The sequence below is a fragment of the Scophthalmus maximus genome, chromosome 5 (genome assembly GCF_022379125.1).
Source record: "Scophthalmus maximus strain ysfricsl-2021 chromosome 5, ASM2237912v1, whole genome shotgun sequence".
Taxonomy (NCBI): Eukaryota; Metazoa; Chordata; class Actinopteri; order Pleuronectiformes; family Scophthalmidae; genus Scophthalmus; species Scophthalmus maximus.
Window position 1 is genome coordinate 1,989,409 of NC_061519.1, and position 23,546 is coordinate 2,012,954.

General features: G+C 44.3%; 1 protein-coding gene across 1 annotated transcript; it reads right to left on the reverse strand.

Moving 5' to 3' along the window:
• Nucleotides 1-7,704: 7,704 nt before the first annotated feature.
• Nucleotides 7,705-22,452, reverse strand: LOC118311351 (SNF-related serine/threonine-protein kinase). Its single transcript, XM_035635145.2, has 8 exons — nt 22,211-22,452; nt 18,579-18,935; nt 17,898-18,116; nt 16,722-16,968; nt 12,614-12,755; nt 11,775-11,987; nt 11,241-11,375; nt 7,705-10,429 (listed from the first exon to the last, which is right to left on the reverse strand). The coding sequence occupies exons 2-8, from the start codon at nt 18,699-18,701 to the stop codon at nt 9,151-9,153; spliced, it is 2,358 nt and encodes a 785-aa protein (XP_035491038.1). The 5' UTR covers nt 18,702-18,935; nt 22,211-22,452; the 3' UTR covers nt 7,705-9,150.
• Between the last annotated feature and the right edge of the window lie 1,094 nt (nt 22,453-23,546).

Sequence of the window (23,546 nt, forward strand, 5' to 3'; positions counted from 1 at the left end):
ATTATGGGTTCTTTGTTTTCTTGAAGACACTTGCTGGCTGCTTGTCGAGGCGTGCGAGGAACAGTCAGCAGGAGATCCATGCGCTCTTGGGGTTGGAAACAAGTACACACACACACACAATGTGCCCAGGCCTCGGTCCATAATACTCAGGCCTGCAGGCCTATTCGTCATCATCTCTCTCTCTCTCTCTCTCTCTCTCTCTCTCTCTCTCTCTCTCTCTCTCTCTCTCTCTCTCCCCCTGTGTGCCACCCACTCTGTGTCACATGGGCACGAAATCATTTCATTAGGAAAAGTGAAACAAGCGAGAAAAGTGACAGGAGCTTTCACACTGGGTTTCGACATAATTGAAAGCTTGAAGGCCTGAATTAACTGCTCATGAAAGGTGTCCACTCACTCGGAAAGGCACACTGTTGCGACTGCTGCCGGCGCTTGATCTTTAATCGGCACCACCACGTCAAACTTTGTGCAACCAAAAGTGTCCAGAGCCATTTTACAAGTTGACAGTGAGGAACTGATATATTTCTCTCGTTATTCTGACCGACTTTGCTCCTAACTACATTGATTTAGAATCAAAGTCAAAGTGGAACTGCAGAAGGGTGCAGTCCTGGATAAACACCATTCTCTTTACTATTCATTTTTTAAAACCAATTTCAAACACCAAGTATTCACTGCACCATAGGTATCCATCATTATTCGGCACAGAAGCCCTGCACAATTAAGCTTATGTTTTCCTCTGACAATCGACCAGTGTAATGAGATTCATGCATCATGCACACAGGCTCTCATCTCGTCTGAACCGTACAATTATAGTCTGCTTCTGAGTGACTGATGATATTTACAGAGTCCAAGATCTTATATCTACCCACAAAGGTGACGAGCCACGCTGACCTTTGCACACTCGCAACATTTCTATGGCGCCTGCGTGAAATGAAAAGAATATCCATCTCTGTGGCTACAGAGTTCATTCACTATCATACAAAAGATTTTAAAAGGTGTAATAATTATTCACCCCGAGCGACACAATCCCCTTCGTTTTTTATGCAGCGAGAGCATATCACATCACAGCAGCTCTCACATTACACCCAGAAGCGACAAGAGTCTAATGATCACAGCGTTTGAGTTCTGTGTGAGCGCGTCAGGAGAGCTGAACGCTGCCGGAGCTGGAGCTGTGCCAGCTGCTTGGTTCTTTCCTACAGACTCAGCACAGGGAGAGTTGTTGATATAATGGCTTCTCTTCACCTCGCTCAATGCAACTGAAAAGGGATTCAAAGAGGCACTGAGACTGTAACAGTGAGATTCACCGCTCAGGGACCGATGCTGAGACTGAAATCATATGATCATGTAAAGCTGGTAATTTTCTCTTCACTGAAACTATTGATCCAGCAGAACCAAAAATCTGGGTCGTGAGTTACCGCCTCTCATCGAGCACATTCCCCATGTAATTCTTCAAAACACCTCCCTCATTCACTTACTTATACAAACAGTATTATTAAATCATCACTAATATTATTATTGTTCTGTATTCAAAATGGCTATATAATAAAGAGAGATATCATCCATTGCTCCATATTAAAGCCAGAAACCATTCATTCAATTCATTCCAAAATAATAATAATAATCTGTATCATTCATTGTGTTTTCTGCAGTGTACATGCACCATGTCACTTCCTGATATCCCCCTAGCATCTAGTTCTGCCTTTACTTCTGCCTCATCTCCCTAATTAACGCCATTCATCACAACACATTGGTGAATTTCACAAATTTTTCCCTAATTTAACTAATCATCACACTAATAAAAGCTTTTGGACTTTTCCTCATCAATTCACCCCTTTTTTATTTTGCTTCAGTCAATAATTTTTTATTAAAGTGGATCTCATGGCATATGAGAAAAACATTGCTTGAACTGACGCAGCTCCCCTCAACAATACCGAGCATTTTTATGTCTTCCAGCTAACTGTTTTGCTTTGCTTTTGCTTTTATTGTTTTGATTCGTTTTCCAGCGGCAGGCAGCGGTTTTCAGTGAAATCGTCACGACCCGATCGGCACAAACCAACAGAGTCAGTGATGTTTCCCCATGGAAGGAGTTCCTGGTCTCTCTCTCTCTCTTCTCTCCTCCTGTCTCTCCTCCCACCCTCTTTTCATCCACCTCTCCTCTCTCCCCCATTTCTCTCCTCTCACCCCAACCGGTCGTGGCAGATGTTTCGCCCACATCTGAGTCCGGTTCTGATAGAAATGTCGCCCTGTTATAAAAGGGAGGGTAATATTGTGACCTCACTATGTAAAGTGCCTTGAGATAATATATGTTGTGATTTGGCGCTGTACAAATAAAATTGAATTGTGGCCTCAACATTAATCCAGTGGACACTCCAAATGAATCGTAATACTGCTCCGTGATAATATATCATTTTTGTATTTACAGCCCATTTCTGCTGAACCCAAGTGGCCCAAAAGAAAAATCAAGGTTTTCCATAAGCTACAAAAACACTGGTTCCTACAGCATCTTTTTGCTTTTTAAGTCTTGTGTAAATGCCTCATATCTAAAGCTGAGACACCCCCAGTGTCAAATCTCCCTCAATAGAAGAGATTATACGTCTCGGACAGGCTGAGAAGTAGCCTATACTCCCTGTGGCTAGTTAAGTGACTTTGGCTGCTTTGAAACCAAGAAACAACTGTTTATTGTCACCCTCCAGACCTGGTTTAGAAAAAGACTGTGGGCTACACTTGTTAATTATTTTCAGGAACAAAAGGTTTTCTCTCCGTAATTTCTTTTATCAAGGTTGAGCCACTGTGGCTCCTTTTTAAATCGGTCTGGGTAACATCCTACAGTGCATTCGCATTTTGAAGACGATTAAATGCACGTGTCCTTCAGAATCAACAGGACTTCGCTGTAGGGAGGAAGTCTGTCCGGTGTCAGGGCTGATGTCCTGACAACTAGTAACACCTCGGACCTGCCAGCTCTCTGAATTTCACTGTCAAAGTGAGCGCCACCGTCTGTAATTGGCTGTTCTGCAACTATATGGCTATATTGTCTGAGGAATCCTCACATTTTTTAAAGCTAGAACTTTAAAGCTGACCTGCGGGCGCCTGTGCCGCTGTGTTGCTTTATGATATCCTGTTTCCAGCAGTCTTGTGACTGCCCTGTTATTGCTGTGATGCCCAAAAATGTCCAGCTGGGCCCTGCTGTCTTCACTGTGCAGAAGAAGAAAGAGCGTAGAACTTCCCTTTCTTTGCTTGTGCATTGGGTTTCATTGGTTTATTGGTTGTTAAATTGCCACAGCCTCTTTTATCTTCTATATATAATGTCAGTAATAGCTTCTTCTTATTTTGACACTCTTCCTCTCCTGTTTACCTTTCCCCAGACTGTCACAGCTAAGGAAAATGTGTCTTTCTATGTTCTCAACCTCTCTGTGGCAGTCTTTGGTTTCACATCGTGTCAGATTGGCAAGTACACTGTTTCAGTTGCACTGCGAACAACCACACACAAAGAGAGAATCAGTGCACCCACACACTCCTCAATGTCAGAAAGAAAAAAGCTCCATCAGATGGCTAAACAGTGTGTGTGTGTGTGTGTGTGTGTGTGTGTGTGTGTGTGTGTGTGTGTGTGTGTGTGTGTGTGTGTGTGTGTGTGTGTGTGTGTGTGTGTGTGTGTGTGTGTGTGTGTGTGTGTGTGTGTGTGTGTGTGTGCGTGCGGGCGTGTGTTTGTGTGGTGCAAGTTGGGCACAGTCACACAGTGAAGAAGTTTTAAAATACCAGAGTGTAGTGTCTTGGCAGGCTCTGTTTAGTCTGAGAGGCGTGCGATCCATCCATCTGACAGGGTGTGTGTGTGTGCGTGTGTGTGTGTGTGTGTACTTGTGATCCTATCTTTGTGAGAACCAGTTTGAGTTATGGACTGGCCTAAGGTAAGGGTCGGGGTTAGGTATTTAGTGGTGATAGTCAAGGTTAGGCTATAAGGGGAATGCATTATGTTAATAAAGTATTCTCACAAAGATAAAAGTGTGTTTGTGTTTGTGTCTGTGTGCGAGTGTGCGTGTGTCAGGGGGCTTTGTTCCTTGCAGCTGTTTTGTCAGCAGCTCTGCTGACAGCCTGGTGGCAGGAGTTCAGCCCTTAACATTCAGCTCCACTCTGCTGACAGATGCAGCCTTCAGTCTGCCTCTTAAAACAGACGAAGAACATACCATACTGCACCATACCATACCATACTGCACCATAACATACCATACTACACCATACCATACCATACTACACCATACCATACCATACTGCACCATACCATAACATACTACACCATACCATAACATACCATACTACACCATACCATACCATACCATACTACACCATACCATACCATACCATACCATACTGCACCATACCATACCATACTGCACCATACCATACTGCTCCATACCATACTACACCATACCATACCATACCATACTGCACCATACCATACCATACCATACTGCACCATACCATACCATACTGCACCATACCATACTGCACCATACCATACCATACTACACCATACCATACTACACCATAACATACTGCACCATACCATACTATACTGCACCATACCATACTGCACCATACCATACCATACTGCACCATACCATACTGCACCATACCATACTGCACCATACCATACCATACTACACCATACCATACTACACCATAACATACTGCACCATACCATACCATACTACACCATAACATACTGCACCATACCATACCATACTGCACCATACCATACTGCACCATACTACACCATACCATACTGCACCATACCATACTGCACCATACCATACTGCACCATACCATACCATACTACACCATACCATACTACACCATAACATACTGCACCATACCATACCATACTGCACCATACCATACCATACCATACTACACCATACCATACTACACCATAACATACTGCACCATACCATACCATACTACACCATACCATACTACACCATACCATACTGCACCATACCATACCATACTGCACCATACTACACCATACCATACTGCACCATACCATACTGCACCATACCATACCATACCATACTACACCATACCATACTACACCATACCATACTGCACCATACCATACTACACCACACCACACCACACCACACCTTACCACACCACACCATACAGGGCAATACATCATAGTCAGTACACTTATGATGAACCAAGTGTAACACAGACTGATGGTTTGCCTCACATTACCCAACATAATGTACTTCTTTAATTATTTTTTTTGATTTTGGGTGAACAAAAATAGCTTGTATTTTTAGTTCAATCCTTGTTCTCTGTCACACTGACAACAACACTAAAGGTTTATAGCCCTGAAAGGCTGTGCCGCTCGATACATACCAAAAAACAGATCATTGGTGGATGGATGGAAAATTGCTGGCAACTTTGTAGAAAGGAAAGGAACTCCCCACACGCTCACAGACATGCTGTACAGGCAAGTCTGTACAGACGGAGCACGATTACACAATGCAGTTTACAGCTGTCTTTGTCACACAGTGGAACATAGGACTTAAACTGCCACTAAAAGCCATTGTATTTATGAGTTTTTGTGATGGTTGCCATCAGTCCACTCATGTAAATGCCGCCTCTTTTCAAATACTGCACACAGTGGCTTTAAAAGAAAAGAAGATACTTGCATGACATTTATGTTTACATCTATTTGAAAAGCCCTACAACTACCATCTGGTAGTTTATATTAAGAAAATACCTGTCTGGCGTTGCTTTCAGTAAGAAAGAGAATTTTCCCTAGCTCAATGGATGCTTACTGCCCAGCACCACCAGAGTTAAAATGAATATTGATGTTGATCCTTGTCAGCTGGGAGAAAATTTTTCATCAAGTTTTTAAAGTGGACATGCTGTATGGTGGTGGCTGTGTCAGCCATTTTTTTTATGTTTTTCTGTTCTTTCTTGGGGTTACAATTTGGAGGTACCATTATGCCACTGCTTCATTTCAAAGGATACTGTTGTTTATAGTTTTGTTTTTTTTAATTAGTTCATACACGATGCAATAACCCCTTTTTTTGGTTAGCTGTTGTAGACATATGTGTCTATTTAGCTATTAATATGCTCCACTATGTCGAAACTCTTTGACTGTGTACTGTTGGTTTAGTTATTTTGTACTAAGAGGAGCTTTTCAGCTGAAAACGATGCAGTGGGAGTGATCCAAAAATGAGCTGAAACTCAATTCTCTACCATCACGAACGGACAGCCCCTCGCACACGGTCCCGTTGTTGTCAATGGTTGTAAAAAAAACAAAATAACTAAAGTGTCTTAAAAAGAATTGTTATTGCTTTATATCAGTACACATGTCAGTAAAAGGTCTCTGTAACACACTGACCTGCCAGAAGCAGATAATCTGTCTGCGACTGTGTGTGTGTGTAGTTGTGTGTGTGATGTGTGTGTGTGTAGTTGTGTGTGTGATGTGTCCCTGCCAGTCTATCTGCCAGACTGATCCCCTGTGCCACACAGCATCTGCTGGAACAACTACAGTACAGACTCTACTCTGAACCCACAGGCCTGCCTACATCTTGTCATTTCCCCGTCAAGTATATTGAATATTTTGTGAAACGTATGTGACGTATCAAAGCTTTTGCCGTGAGAGATGTACAGGGAGAGAGCAAAGCGCAGTGATGCCTCTCGCTGCAGTGAGTGGGATTGTGGGTAGATGATCGGATTCCCACGGTGCGCACATGACAACCTCTCTCTCTCTCTCTGACACTCTGTGGTCCATTCGCTATTTTGGAACCCACGTCAACCTTGGCACCTGCTCATTTGTGTCTTAGTTATCCCATATGGCTCATGCGCTCCCATCAGCGTGTGTGTGTGCGTGTTTGAGTGTGTGAATGTGAGTGTGTAAGCCTGTGGGTCACATGGGTTTATGCGTCGACCCCAGAGCTGATCTGGTCTGATCTGATTTCCTCTCAGCTGGCTGATGTGGAACAGTAGTCCAGACGTTGCACAGATTACAACTCCCTGTAGTGTTTTAGAGGGGGGGGGGGGGGGGGGGGGGGGGGGTACCTTCGAGGCCATTCAGGAAAGTAAACACAATTGGGGAACTTGTATTACCTCACAGGCCCGCATGATCCAGTCTCGTCCACAGGAATAATCCCTCACTTGTAACACCCTGCTTTTCTGTTAACAGATATCACAAATGAAAAACAAAAACTCAAACTCTGTCGCCAAACTAATTTTCCACGTGAGGCCACTGTAAGGATTTTAGACATATACATAGGAATTTGCAAGACTAATCTGATCTGATAAAATACTTGGACAGATTTTTTTGGGTGCTGAAATTCTCCTGGGGACAATTGAAACTCCTGACTTCAGAATTGCAACTGTCCCCAGGAGAATTTCAGCACTCATCAAACAATATCTCTCCAATATCTGTCCAAGTATTTAAAGATAATCAGATCAGAATCGGTCTTAAAAATTCCTATGTATATCATTAAACTCCCCATCCACTAAATTTCCTGAATATATTACCTCAGACATGACGCTCAATGGTACATACTGCCATGGTCAGACATTGTAGTGAGTTTTCATTCATTTTCTAAAAAATGTTCTTTTTCACCCTGATCAGAAACATGGCTGCACAAGAGATGCCATCTCTAAGTGTGTGCACAGACCTATCAAATGTGGATTGGTAAAATATAACCGGGCTGCACTGCATTCATGTCATTTCTTTTTAATAGATCTCTATCATATACAGTACATACAGTACAATATGCTCAAGACAGAATTTATGGCACATCCATTTTTGTTGTACGTTTTGCAGTCGCTGGTAATGCTGTGAGGCTACAGTGAAGTGACCGAAGTTTGAATCTGTTGCTTAGGTAGATACAGCAGGTGGTTTGACCTCAGTGGGTTAAGAATAAGGTCGCTACAGCAAAACACATGCACTGTCAAGTTTATATATGCCACTAGGGTCGGGTCACACATCCAGTTACACAGAGCAATACTTGAAGGGGCGGTGTAGTTATGTTCTATCGAAACCCCCTTCGTTGTTTTTTGTCTTGGAGTTAAGCTACAACATTGGCTACTGTGATCCTGGAAAAGCTACGGAATGTTCATGGTTTGGGTTTCACCCAGTAATTACCCTAATCCCACCACTGATGGTGATCTGAGGGCCATTTTATCTTAAAGAGCTGCCGTGACATGTATAATAGTTTACTCAGGTGTCAGTTGAGATTTGAAGTATGTTTTCATGTTCGTTTTCAGCTATCAAACACATTTCCAGCTCTAGGCTCAAACAAAACCTTGAACATCCAGTAGGGGGTGAAGAATAATGTTGTGTAAGGATCTAGTTTTCCTGTTTCTACTGCAATCCAACTTCACAGTCAATACTACAGGTACAGAGTACTGCTAGGAGGTTATTCACATATGTACAACCTCTGCCGTGTGACTGCAGAGACTCGACACGTGGGTGTACCTTTTCTTTCTGCAGAGCACATTTGAGATAGAAAAATAAAATAGTGATACATTACAAAATACTGTGCCACCGGTGCCACCAGTGCTGCTGTCCATATTCACCCTGTTATTTTTCCTCATCTGAATATAAACAGTCCAAACGTAATTCAGTCAGGATTTTTAAAAAACAGATAAAATGATTGTCTCAAAAAATAATTTAAAAAAAGAATAACATTAAAAAAACAGCGTCAAAGTACAACAAAAGACGATATGTAACATGATACTAAAAAAGTCCTCAGCTCATCAGCCTCCCCTTTCATCAGCTTCTTGGAGTGATGTAGGTGTGAACATTGTGCACATACTGTATATACAAGTGTGTAAGAGCGAGAGTGTGAGCACCTTTTTTATCTGTTTCCATTTTTAATGTCTCTTATCTTATTTAAACACCAGTAGGATAAAATGTCCCCTCAGTGTAGTCGGCTCAAAGCGCTTCACATACTTGGTGCGGCACCCAGTCTCCTCCACGGAGACTTTTTTGTGTTTCTAAATGTGCAAGTTTGTCATTTCGACTTACTCAGAGTCATCCACCGCAAGTGTTAAACATGGGAAACAGCAATAAATGTATAAATAATGTGAACAACTCAAAACAAACGCGGGATGTAAGGGATGTGAAAGAAGGGGTCCGGAGGGGCAGCAGCTGATGGTGCTCTAGATGACCTGGCAGCAGCTGTGAGGGGTGGGGGTGCAGAGCAGACCCTCCTTGGGACTCCGGTGGATGTTGACGGACAAAGTCTTGTCGCTCAGAGGCATCTGCAGCACGCGGTTCTTCATGTTCCTGTGGTTTTCCCTGGCCAGGTCCAACTCTCCCAGCCTCAGCGTGCCCGAGCAGGGGCCCTCCAGCAGCGGGTCTGCCAATACGTCTCCCAGTGGGGGCTGTTGGTAAAGGTTCCCTCTGGGCGAAGGGCCACCGAGGAGCGAGACCTTGTCGAGGCTACCAGTGGAGCCGCCCATGCACATCCTCCACATGGGCCGGTCCTGGCTGTCCACCCCAACACCTCCGGCAGTGCCACCGCCAACACCCCCTACTCCCCCCGTCAGGCTATGGAACTGAGAGCTCAGGCACAGGCTCATTAGCTTTAAGCTTTCCACTAGGCCGCTGGGGGCTTTGGCAGAGCCCTTGCCTTGGCCTGAGCCTGATCCAGGACTGGCACAATTTGAGGGACTGCCCTGCCCTGCCCCCCTTTTCTCTCTGTCCTCTTTCCTCCCTTCCCTCTCATCCCCTTGACCACCTACAGTTGCCGTGTCAGCTATGTGGCGAGTTTCTGTGTCGTCATCGCTAGTCTCTGAGCTGGGGGTGAAAGTTGCAACTGGTGCCATCACAGTTTGAGGTGATGACATGAGCGTTGATGGTGATGGTATTTGAGAGTTCAGACTGAGGCTGAGGCCGGGTTTGAGGAGAGCGAGTCCATGCAGCTTTCCCCCCTCCTTCTCCTCCTCATCTTCTTTAACCTCCTCATGGATCTGGTTCAGGACTGGGGCACTCATACGAGATGTCAGCCGGTTACCGCGAGAAGACATAGAGGAGGCTTTGCTACGAAGCACAACCTGACCAGACAGTGTCGAGGGGGACGGACATTTGTCTTCCTCCCCGTCTTCCTCCTCGTCCTCTTCCACACTGAAAAGACTGGGACTACGGTGTTTACAAGGGCCCGCTGAGGCCAGAGAGCCCAGTCTGATCGGGTTGGAGTGGGGCCTGAGGCCTCTCTCTTGGTTCTGCCGTGCAGGCTGCTGCTGCTGGCCGGATGCCAGAGTGTGGTTCTCCTGTCGCTGGTTGAGGTCCAGCAGGGCTGTTTTGGGCCTGGGGCCTTTGTGGAGGCTCTCAGCACTACGGGCAGGAGATTGTGGCCCCCCAGGGTGGGAGATAGATGGACCCCCCAAGCCATCACTGACATCCTGGTGAACATCCACTCTTGTAGGCCAGGATTGCCTATGAAGCGAACACAGAAAAAAACAGTTAAATTAGCAAAATGAACTATACTATTAACTATATTTATATGTTTAGACTTACAAAATCCTTTTTGGTTGAATACTGACAAATAATAAACAAAAGAATTTTTTAACTTTAATTTAATTACTACTTGGTAATACAGAGCTGAAATGAGGACGTATTTAGCTTAGCTTAGCATAAAAATACCGTGAGAAACAGCTGGTTGAATTTGAATGATGTCATGTAAACACAAAAGGGGAGGGTCTCGCTTGCTGTATAATCATACACATTGACTAAAAGAGACGTAGAAAATCCTGTGTTGCAGAATACAGAGCAGATATTTTAAGTCCTATAATTATATTTTTTTAGATGAATTATATTTTAGCATCAGTTCCTTCACATTCCAGCTTTTAGCCTTTCACATTTCAGTGGAGCAAACAAGCAGTCAGACTGCTGTCATGAAATAAAATGTGGACATTATATAATATGGACATTCTCTCTCCTATCTGAAGATATTGTCTTGATATTTTTACTCAGCTGATTTACAACCTCTCTTCTATTACGAGTATGTCTTTCATTCTCTGCCATCTGTCCATCAGCTGTCAAACCTGCATTTTACGAGAATGACTTTACGCAGCACTCTGTTTATGTCAAGAAATGTTTGTGTCTGTGTGTGTGTGTGTGTGTGTGAGAGTGTGTGTGCATGAACTGCTATCTTCGTGAGGACACTGTCGTGGACATTTTGGCCGGTTCCTGTGACCTCAATGAGCGGTTTGAAGGTTAAGACAAATGTACAGGTATGAAGGTATACCTAAACTGGGCCTTGCTGGGGCTGGGGGATCGTGTCTGGCTGTGCTGCTCCTTCTCTTGCCCCTCCCTCAGCATCCGCTCCGCCAGCAGGAAGTAAGTAGCTGTGATGTGGTTGTACTTATTAGACTCCAGAGCCCTGGAATCAAAGAGACAGAAATCAATTTGAATTCCAAAATTCCAAAACACACACACGCACACACACACACAAGCACACACACACACACACACGCACACGCACACACACACGCACACACACACACACACACACACACACAAACAAACAAACAATTAGATCACCACCATATGCTGTGAGTTAAAAGGAAGTGACAGGTTGTACATTTAATTTTGCACTGCAACAGCTCAGGAAAGATTGCCAGCACTTTCATCAATGGCAATGAAACCGTTGATAACATTCAATTACGCTTTATTTGGGCTATTTGAAACCATGGTGAATTTGGGGGACTATACAGGAGCGACTATCGACATGTTCATTTATGAATGTATAGTGCAGTATTTGCGACAAAGGCACGCGTACTCAGTTATGGTGTCTCGGTCCGCGATACCCCCCAGCACCATGCGTTGAATGATGGAGCTGTGCTCTTCCTCCGACAAGCTGCGGTGGGACACCAGGGGAGTGGACAGCTTGGTGGCCGGGGAGGGATCGACACCCTGGAGCCATTCGTGGGCCTCGATCTGCTCAAGCGTCGCTCGTTTCTTGGGGTCCCTCTGCAGCATATGGCCTATAAGACTGGAGGGAGTCACAGTGAAGATTAATATCATGGACGGACTGAAGACACGTCTGGTCATTATACCCCTTAGCAGCTAAAATACAAAAATGCTGTTATTAGTCTTTGCCTTGATATAAAAATACAGAACACTCAGACTCTACTTGGGATAATCCAGTTTAATCCAGATAGAAACACCAGTGAAGAAGTTATCCCATATTTATAGTTGCAGCCTGGTGAAAATAGATGTTCCAACTTCCCAAGATACATTTTTCACACAGAATAGAAATGCCGTTTCCTCACATGAGTGAGTGCGATGTTTAGGAGGTGCAAAACAAACACCATAGGAACAGGGTTACGTGCCAATATTTCAAGTAAAACAGCTTTGATGCATCGCTAAACCCTCACAATGTTAAAAATAGAGGGCCGATTTTAAAGGGTGCATTAGACACACTTAACGCAGCGCCACATCTGCGGTGGTGCAGCTGACTGCAGCACCGAGTGAAAGCAGGACAAGGAGCAGCAGAATAGCGGCCGCTCCTCGCTCCTCGCCTTGCTTCACACATCTACAGACATGAAATATGCAGCACCTGCAGAGCTCTCTGTCCATCTGCGTGGAGACGTGTGCATGTGTGCGTGTGTTACTCACTCTCCGCATGCATGGGAGATGTGCGGAGGCACTGTGTATTTACAGTCCATGATCATAGTGAGCGTCTCGCTGTCGTTAGCCTCTTGGAAGGGGGGCTGACCACAGACCAGCATGAATAGGATCACACCCAGACTCCATATATCTGCAAAGACACGGAAAGAATCCCATTTGTTTATGCCAAAAGAAAATCCTTGCGTTGAGATAATATGAGAATAAAGTGTGATAAAAAAAAAGAGGACAGCCACAAAGATGATAAAAGCAAGGATGAGAGACCAACAGAGAAAAGCACGCATGTCCTTTCTGCTTAGTGACCTAGATCGAAAAAGACAAGAGCTGTCTCCCCACAAGTTCAAATGAAGCATGAATCAAATCTAATCAGAGCCATTTCCATAAATATGTGCTAGCTGTGGACACATCTGTGTGACCGCCCGGCCGCCAGCGTCATGCTCATTCACACGCGTACACGCACTCCCCCCGCACAACACGCAGTCCTGAGAAAGTGGGTTAACGCGTTCATCCCTCAAAGCTCACTAATGCCAGTTTGTTCTCTTGGCCCGATTAGCCATTTTAAAGTTTTTTTGCCCTGGGCTTTCACCCCCAGCACTGGACAGCAGGGTGGTCCACTGACACACATTCTGCAGTCATGTGCCGTCTACTAGCAGAGAGACAGTGGCATAAGAAGCAAATCGTTCATTGGTCCGTTCACTGGTCTCCTTCTCCTTGAGTATCATCAAAAGTCAGCCGATTATCAGTGTACCACTTCTTCTAGGATAATATAGCAAATACCAAGTTCTAAATCATGTGCCCATGATAATTGTTATAGTTCACTTTTGGTTTATGGGAAACGTGCCCCCCCCAAAAAAAATAATTTGTGTGTTTCCAGGTGGAAAATGTGTCTCTTCCTTTCTCTTCCTGTTAAAAGGAAAAATATCTTAATAACTCAACTTGAACTTGGGAGTGTTAACATAAGTTGTCCAATCAAATAATTTTTTAAAAAACAGTAAGCATATAAAATATATGCTAAATGGCTCTGTATAGCTGATGGGATCTGCTGAGTTGGGGGATAATTCTTTGCGCAAGGGACCAATTTCTCATTATCACTTTTCATTTTTTTGTCCTGCAAAGGCCAGTTATAATAAATACCAAGAAAAACAAACTTTAATGCAACATAATTTCAGTGGTTATCATCTTAACAATTATGAACTGAAGAGACCCTGTGCCCCTTGAACTCTACTTTGGTATAATAAGACTTATTCTACCCTCCCCCTAAAAAAGATGGTGCACTGATTCTGAATGCGATTACTGTCCCCAGCGCCCTCGATGATTTACTTCATATTTCTTCGCATCACTTTGCCAGGAAACGCTGGAGATTTCAATCTGGTAGGAGTATATGTGCCAGTTTACTGTGGGTGGTGCGTATTTATTGCTCAGAGGCTGGGAAGCAGCGCTTCATGCTGCTGACGGAGGGAGCAAACACTGCTGCAGTCCCCACCACCATCTTACCCCTAGCCAACGTATCCTAGCAACCGTGACCCTGCTCTCTCATTACTTGCGTCAGCAATCCACCCAAACTTCCTTCCTCGATAACTTTATTTATAAACCAGATGGCCGACACATGGGTAACTCCATTCACATCACTGCACATTAGCATCACTTGTGCTAATGATGCCGGCTATTTAGCGTCGACAGCTGGGAGTGTAAACATCCCTCTTCGCTGACCTGCATTGCATTTTGACACCAACTGCTTCCCTGAGATCTCCAGCCACCGCTCCCTTGCGTCTTGGCACTGTTGACCCCCAGGTTCAGCGAGAGCAACTCCAGCATCCTGTCCTACTGAAAATTATGCAACCAGTCTTCCACTCGTGCATGTTCATTATGCACAAATATGCTCTGCATTATGCATCCATGAGCCCAGGATATGTTCTTTGTAATTGCTATTAGGCAAGTTATTATTATTATTTTTTTAGGTGCAGTTTGTGCTTGAAGAGGAAGCGTAAATCTATATTTAACTTTCCATTTAATGGGAACAAAAAGTTGGGAGACCACACTGCACATCAAAGGCACAAAAAATGGAGTCAGGCATCTGTTCATAGCTTTTGTTAGTCAATCATCAAAAATGCACAAACCTATTTGCACTGAGTTTAATCTGTGATTTCCTTCAATTTTATATGCATAAAAAATACTTTTGAGTGATCATTCTGTCTTTTTACAAAATATTTAGTTTGCTTTGTATCTATATATATCATTGTAGTCTCCACTGTGAATGATGTGCATAGTAGTGCCCTGAACATGTGATGGTACATTCACAATGTATCTGATTAGATGTGAACATTTGCTAGTTTCCATAGTCCTGTATGACAGTCGATTAAATATCTTTAGGTTTTTAAATCTTGGTCCAACGAAACCTTAAAGTTCAAGAACTGGGAAAAAAAATTTTTTTGGTTTTTTTACTGTTTTTTTTTTTTACATTTTATAGACAAGATTGAACAATTAATCAACAAGACAAATGACAGATAAATAGCTAATGAATATAACTGGTAGCTTCTGCTCTAGTCCTGATACCTTGGCATGCGGGAAAAGCACTGGACACTTTGGACTAATAAATGTAGCTTTCTTTTGGCAGTTTTGCAGTGTGAAGTGTTCAGCTCCTGCTACTTGGCTCCTTCAGTGAGCTCTGCAGGACTGACTATTGGTGCAACGCTCTCCTCCCTGTTTCGGATCACTTTTGAACACAAATTATTTTCAGCACTTCCTCAAAAAAAGCAATAAACTCCAAACCGACTGGAGAGAGAGAACCGCGTGGACAGTCTCGTTATCTCTGCGGAAAACTGCAACGTCACTAGTAAAACTCAGCACCTCACTGCTGTCGTTGGGACTGTTGGCCTCCATTCAGCCTATTCCACATCAAACTGCACGGCTGATAGAATCACACAATATTACATCCCGGCTGGGTGGATAATCCGCGCAATCAAAACATCATCATCTCAGCTCAGTGAGCAACAGAGCAAAGGCAGTGTGAACACACATACATGCACGGAAAAAATGATTTGTAATGTGGGTCAAATGCTCAGCCGGGCTTTAACCGGACCGGTGACCTCACGTATCCAACTGTTCCCGCCATCAGACAAAAACACAGATGCGGTCACAGATAATGGGGCTGTTCTTACTGCATTCATCTGCTTGGCACAAACGAGGTGGAGTGAAGGCAGACACAAGAAAATAGCCACCGCAAATCCACTCGGTCAGAAAAATAGAAAGTGTGTCTCTCTCGCTCCTGCACCCCCTTTTGCTCTGACGCAGTGGCCTGTGAGTAGACAGAAGGCTGCTCCCCCCCCCCCGTCCCCCACGCTCTGTCTGTTTGTTCTCACCTCACATTTATTTTCCTCTCTTTCACCCCCAATCTGCACACTTCCATTTCATTTCTTTTCCATTACATTTTAATTTGATATATAAGCTGTGGCTCAGTAAGGATTGGGACCTCTATCGATCTGAAAGACGGCGGGGGTGATGGCGGGGGTGATGGCGACAATGATGGCGAGGCTGCTTGAGAAGTGTGTACGCTGCAAACACTGAGTGCTGAGGAAACCAATTTCAGCCTGGTCTGATATCAGATTTTATTATACACAGGAAGGATATGATCGGTAATGAAAGTAAACTGCAGACGAAAATCAACTGCCGGTTTGGATTGCAATTCTGTGGATTATGTTATGGTCCAATGTCCAATCTGACTGATACACTAACATTATGAACTTTGAGCAGTTCCCCTTTTATCAGCAGGCTGATAAAGCTTCCAGTGTGCCAAGTTGTTGGCAAGGTCCATCTGAAATACTGTAGGTTATGTAGTACGGTCAAAGTGTATGCGGAGCTATCAGTAGGTCATATTGGCAGAGAGTGTGTGTGAATGTGAAAGCATCAGTTAACCAGGCTGATAAACCGTGGAGGACAGCGTGTACCAGGTTCTGCTGCTGGGAACACACACTGGACCAAGGACTGAGACGGTGTCCCACTCCTGTGCGGCTCAAAGCTGTATACCTAACTTTGATAAAACAGCATGGTCACCTCCCCGCCGCGTCACCCAGAAATCACGGTGTCGTTTCTCCAGACTCACCCACGGCGGGAGCATCATACTCGTCCCCCAGCAGTATTTCGGGAGCAGAGTAGGCCAGCGAACCGCAGGAGGTGTTGAGATTTTTCCCGGGCTGAAACCGATTGCTGAAGCCAAAGTCGGTGAGCTTGACGACGCCCTGCTTCTCGAAGAACACTACGTTTTCTGGCTTCAGGTCCCTGTGCACGACATGTAGCCGGTGACAGTAGGAGATGGCGTGGACGATTTGGGCAAAGTAACACTTGGCCACCTTGAGAAAGAGAACCACAAACGGAAGCAAGTGATGAATTTTTGTATAACAATGACAGCTTTAGTTCAGCCGTTTTCTGCAGAAAAGCTCTAAAAACCCATTAATCTTCATACCTAGCCAGCACCATGCAACATTTTCTTAGTGAAAAAGGTGGAGAATTTAGTGGCTATCTGACATAAATTCTAATCAGGAGTTCAGGGAGAGCATTATGTAATGGGTGTGTGACCTATGCGAAGACTAGGACCCTTATTTTTAGTCTTTGTGCTAAGCCAATAGCTAACAGCTTCTGCATATATACACAGAAATGAGAGCGGCATCAATCTTCTCACCAAACACTGAACAAGAAAGCAAATATTACCTAAAATCTTATATTCCTTTGAAGTGTCAAAAAAATGAACCAATCTAAAATATCTTTATGGCAAACCAACTTGAACCTTCTTGGTCTCCCTTATTGCATACAAGTGTACATAAAGAGTCAATAAACAGCCACAAAGCATTGCAGAATTTAAGAATAATCCATATCTTGTAATATTTCACATTCTGTTATATATCTAATAAGAACACTTTAATAAGAATCGGTATGCACAGTGCACTGGTGATCTTCTAACTACCCATCCTTCACATCATTTTCACAAAATAGTTGCCAAAAACATGAGACCTACATCCAAGCTGAGTTCCCTAGACATTTTATCTTCAGTGATTCTCATCCATTTCCAGGAGAGTTCATGGTAATATGATTGCCCTATTGATCTCCCTTTTCCGGCCTCATCTCAAGGTAAGTCCACGTTCAGGTACAGATATGAAGTAGCACGACTGCAGATGGTTCAGAAGTTAAAGACACTTCTGCAGGGAGGACGAACCCTCATCTGCCAGTTGATAGACTGACTCAAGGCCGATTCATCTGAATGGCCGCTATGTTGTCAACTCACCTCTTCACTGAGGCCCCCGTCGTGCTTCATGATGCAATCATACATGTCTCCTCCATCTCCCAGCTCCAGGATGAGGTAGAGCTTGGTGGCTGTGTCAATGACCTCGTACAGGCGCACCACGTTGGGGTGCTGCACCATCTTCATGCATCGCACCTCCTGGAAAAGGTGACTCCGCGCCACTGGGTCCAGCTTAGTCTTGTCGATCACCTTTACTGCAACCTGGAAGAAGAATTGAAAAAATGAGAAAAACTAAAACTGATGATTGATATCTTTCCCAACACACAAAAACTACTGGCAGCAACACTGCCGTAGATATTCTTGCACTGAAATTGTTGGTGTGTATTGCCGATAAAGGTACTTGGATGATTATCGAGCAAAACATTATCAGTATTTAGTGCTTAGCCTTGCCATGTTGGAAACAACTCTATAATCTACATAACAACCTTAATGTAATAGTAAAATATTCACAAAAGCCAAAACCACAGCATGTTTTGGCAAATTAATCCACCGATACCTTCATTACTCACGGGTGCTACCCGTCACTCTACTTTGGTATGTGTCTCTAAGGGTGTGGCTGACATCCTCACCAGTATGTTGACACTGGCTCTTAAAAAATGTGAGGACAACCCAGCACTGACATTGAAGCATTGCACTCGCATGTACAGACATGGACCCGCGTACCTTCTCCCCGGTGAATACATGTCGAGCCAGTTTGACCACAGCAAAGTGCCCCCGGCCCAGAGTCTTGTCCAGGTCATACAGCCCAGCAATCTTCCCGTCATGATGACGCTTGAGCCCCGCCATGGCTGCTAGCGGGCGGGGAGGGGAGGGAGGAGCTGCGTTCTGTCGCCTGCTGGCCGGTCAGGTGTCCATCTCTTTCTGAGTAGGTTGAAGTTGGGTGAGGTTTGTGATGCCGGTTCGGTCTATCCCAGACCAGCTGTGGGTCCTCGAAAGGTAACTTCAGGGGTCTGAAGGCAAGTTCCCCTGTTGACGGCAAACACTCAGAGAGCTTTGCCCAGTGTCCACTCTACGGTTGATCTGAAGGTGAAAATGATACAAAGGAAATCAAAATTCGCCCAATCACAATATAACACCGCAATTAATCTGTACAATAAACTGAGTCACTGCTGGGGAGGAAATCCTGCTAAACCCCCGTGTCAGCACTCCAACAATCTCGACTCGACAATGTTAACATGCAGTGGTTTAGCAACCAGGTATAATTTTTCGCTGGATCAACATCTTAGTGTAGCGCGTTGGCATTACAACATATGCTTACTAGCAGACATACAGCCAAGGCCGATGGGAACCTGATTTAATTTTTGCAGGTATTTGGTCATGAGCCAAAGTAGTGGACACATTTAACTTTTGAAGTAATGATGGCAATTGTCAATGTTAAAAATCTATAAAGGTGTATCATTGTGAAATCATACTACTGAAACATAAAAGCTAAATTCCAATTCAAACTAAAACTAAAACACAACACATGCTCAACATCATCAGATATACTGATGAGACTATGCTCTGTATGGATGTTTGGAGACAATTACTGGCTTTGGATAAAAGACTCCTGTGTGTAGGTTTGACTCTGGCATAGATACAATAAGAGGAGACATTTCTATCTTTATTTTATAAACTCCCCCTAACCCCAGGGTGTATGTTACGTTAGATTTGCTGGCTCAGAAACATACAGTATATAGCTTTGAAGGATAAAGGGGATACATAATAAGCATACATAAGTATGGTTACTATTTGGGCTCCTCCTTCTCAGTATCTTTCCTGGTTCTCAACTCTATTTTTGAAATCTTTCCAGAATTCCTTCCATGCTGGTTTATATTTTTGGCCACTCAAGGAGGACAAGAGGCCACCAAACTGATTCATCTCATTTGCCTTGTTCACGTGTCCGACCCTCCGCTCTGTTCACCGGGAGCTACGGTCGTCATACCGTTTGGGTTGGGTTTTTTTCACAGCCCTGATTATGAAACAATGCCTCCAGGGTATACGGCCTGGCATTCCTTTTCCAAGAATCTACTTGCGTGCCAAGAGTGCAGAGGCGGCGAAAAACACACAATGTACAGGCAAAGAACATTCCTCAGAGGTGATCTCTGCCAAGGTGTGTCCCACTCACCTGGATTCACAGACAACAGGAAACCAAATAACTGTCGCCAGGGAACACACCTTCCTACACGGCTAGATACAGTAAGATGATAAAAAACTAAATCCTCTCTAACCCACCAGCAGTTTGTGGTTGCTTAAATGAAACTATAGAGGAGCCCGTGGAGCTCTTTGGGGGTTTTTTATGTGATCCTCAGTTGGAGGACTGAACCTGTGAGAAAAGAGTGAGTCATTTGTTCTTATAATAGGAGGCTGACATCTCTTTCTGTCTCTGCTCTGTCTTGCTCTCTCACACACACACACACACACACACACACACACACACACACACACACACACACACACACACACACACACACACACACACACACACACACACACACACACACACACACACACACACACACACACACACACACACACACACACACACACCTCAACTGTTCTGAATTCTTCGTATCACCGACACTGACAACATGTACGTGTTGACGTTTCAGAAAACTGCTATGAAAGGAGAAAGGAGGCACACGCACACACAGACACACACACACACACACACACACAGGTGCACTAGTCGGGCTGACGGAGCAGGTTAGGTGAGATGGCTGTAGTGTGGTAATGAGTTGGTAAGTTAGCCTCAGTTGATCCTGGGTATTAACATCTACTCAGCAGTAAATGACTAATCTGCTAAACTCCTCTTTTACCTCGAGAGAGTGTGTGTGTGTATGTGTGAGTGTGTGTGTGTGTGTGTGTGTGTGTGTGTGTGTGTGTGTGTGTGTGTGTGTGTGTGTGTAGAACAGGCGATCGATGACATTCCAAGTTGAGAAGACTTGATGTTGAATGACGTTTGGTCGACTCTGACCAAACTTATAGTCTTTCTGCCATGTGTACAAAAAAAGTACAGCGGTGCACCTTTCATGAACGCTTCGGGGGTTGGTTGCGTAACTGTTTCAAGGTGCTGGCGAGCGTATTGATTGACAAGGTGGCAGGGTGCGTGTGTGCACTCCTAAAGCACACAGCCACACACACACACACGAGGTCAACGGCCTGTTATCGATGGCTGCTGCGCTCTCACAGCCTGAGAGTTCCAAGATATGAACCGGGGGTTATCAAACATCTGGTTGATGGGAACTTCGGTTTCCCGGTGTATATGAAAGGTACTAACACATTGCCTATGGTGATCTGTGTAAGGTTTAACACATCGGGTAGAAAGAATTGGTAGCTGGTTGTACTACGGTGAAACGTTTCTCAACCTTTTGCCCACCAGTTGGCTAAATCTACTTGTTGTGACCCGACTCAATCAGTCATTTTTAAGGCCTGAAATATACCACCGGAGACAAAAGGTTAGAGAGTCAAAAACAGAATCTACTTCATTCCCGGTCGTCCTATTAGAATAACCCTTTGACCTCTCAGAATCGCATCCCTCGCCGGGATTCGGATGCCCACGTCAGGAACCACCGCTACGAGGACCACTGCTATTATATAGTACAAAAGTGACAATGTGCATCGCTGAAATAATTTTACAGTGACACCCCATGGATGTATACCATAAAGTGATAGTACGGTGACCTTTCTGTAAGGTTTCAGTATTTTCATCTTCAAGAAGAGGTCCTATGTATTACACAAGGAGAGCAGTAGCAAAACTGCATTTCTTCAGTGCATCGGATTGTCAGTATGAGGATATTGTCGGACCACGTTAAAGATTAAATCCAGAAGTCACTGTAAACTTAACTAAACAGTAACACGGGGGACACTACCTGGATATCAAAGGGGCTAATAGAATGTATGATACATATATATATGTCACTTAGTACTCTGGCAACTGGATTGACTTATCAGAGGCTTGTTGTGTTGGAGCTGTGAAATGACCATCCTGCATTGTAGTAGATGATATTTTCACTTCATAGGTGCCACTGTCCATATGGGACTACTGTCAACATGCCTGCTGGCTGCGACCACAATAACATGACAGAGCAGAGCAGCCTGAGCCAACAGCACGCACACGCGCACACGCACACACACACACACACAGGGAAGCTTTCCAGTCCGAATGCGCCCCGATCGAGGATGCGCAAACATTTTTTTTTAAAGTCCCCCACACGCAACGCCACGCAACAGAGGCCGGCGAACTTGACGCCACAACAGTGCGCGGGCCCTCGCCATCAGCCCGGCTCGCACGCATCCACGCCAGTCCTACTTACCGCCGAGGAGGCGGCGCCTGTCGTCCGATCCGCTCCCTCCCGTTCCAAGTGCGGGAGAGTGCGGGGCTCCGCGCGGTGACCTGCGGGCTTCTATGTGTTAACCCGCCCGACGTTTCTTTTAGCACGCGGTACGAGCTGACGGCAAAGCGGCCGGAGATTGTACCAAAGAGTCCGTGTGTAAATCTGTCACACTGACAACTCAACCTCCCTCTCTCTCTCTCTCCCTACCTCCCTCCCCCCCTCTCTCTCGCTGTCAACCGCGTCAAGTGGCCGAGGGGAACAGCTGACGGAGGAAACCGGCTTTTCAAAATAAAGGCGAATGTTCTACTACAACAGCTCGAGACTCGGTCTGTTTTCAAACCAAAGCAGGAAATTACTCCCCCCCCCCCCCCTGGAGAGTTGCATGTAGCATATTCATAATATTCATAATATGCTACATGGTGGTAAAATGCTTCTATCTGCTATTTCACATTTTGTATAATTCGTTTAACTCAATTAAGTATATTTGTATAATAGTTAAATAGTTCAGTCTAATTAATAATTTAACTATAGTAAATTATTTTCTTATGTTACACTAGGTAAAATATATATTACATTAGGTACTATCCACTTAAATCAATAAAGTATATTTTTTACAATAGTTGAATAGTATAGTTAGGTGTAAGTGTCAAGGGTTTGAGGGACCAGGACCCAAATAAAGGTGAGAAGGGAAAAAGAGTATTCAATAACTAAGGTAACAAAAACCGACTTCAATGAAAAAAATCCAACCCTCCAAACCTCGAATCTAAAACTCCTAGATAAACTACGGCATAATAGAATTCCTGAAATTCAGTTAAGGCTGATTTTCAGTCGCCCACGCCCCCGTGAAAAAATTCTGGGGGCGCCACTGGATCATTTACTAGTAATGTATACTTCGTTTTCCTCACACCTATATTAAACACTTTTGGAAATATGTTGTGGAAAATCAACATCATTTAGTCCAAGGGATCATATTAGATTCAAGGAATTTACAGATTGCAATTATTTTACCATCAACAGTAAGAAAATAGAGATATATAAAAGTCTCAATAACAACAGTTATTATAATTTCAACATACATTTGGCATAAACCAAGAACAGTTAAATCCGAGGCTCAGTTTCAGCCCTTGGTTCATTTCATTATGAGGTGCCTGTTAATGGAATGGGAGCGCGTCACACATTTAGCTTTTATTGTGAAGGAACATTCGCCTGTTTGTCGGTGTCGCTTCTACCCAATGACGGCTCCACCATCGCTGCGCCTCGGCACCATTCATCTTTGACGTCAGAGCCACGCTCAGACAAACGCGTGTTCATCGGG

Bases quoted from the DNA above. Each gene is read 5' to 3' on its own strand.
- LOC118311351 (XM_035635145.2), bottom strand. From the start codon at position 18,701: ATGGCGGGGCTCAAGCGTCATCATGACGGGAAGATTGCTGGGCTGTAT. The intron at 18,117-18,578 runs GTACGCGGGTCC...TTCTTCTTCCAG, and splicing joins ATGTATTCACCGGGGAGAAG to GTTGCAGTAAAGGTGATCGA. The intron at 16,969-17,897 runs GTGAGTTGACAA...CTCTTTCTCAAG, and splicing joins ACGGGGGCCTCAGTGAAGAG to GTGGCCAAGTGTTACTTTGC.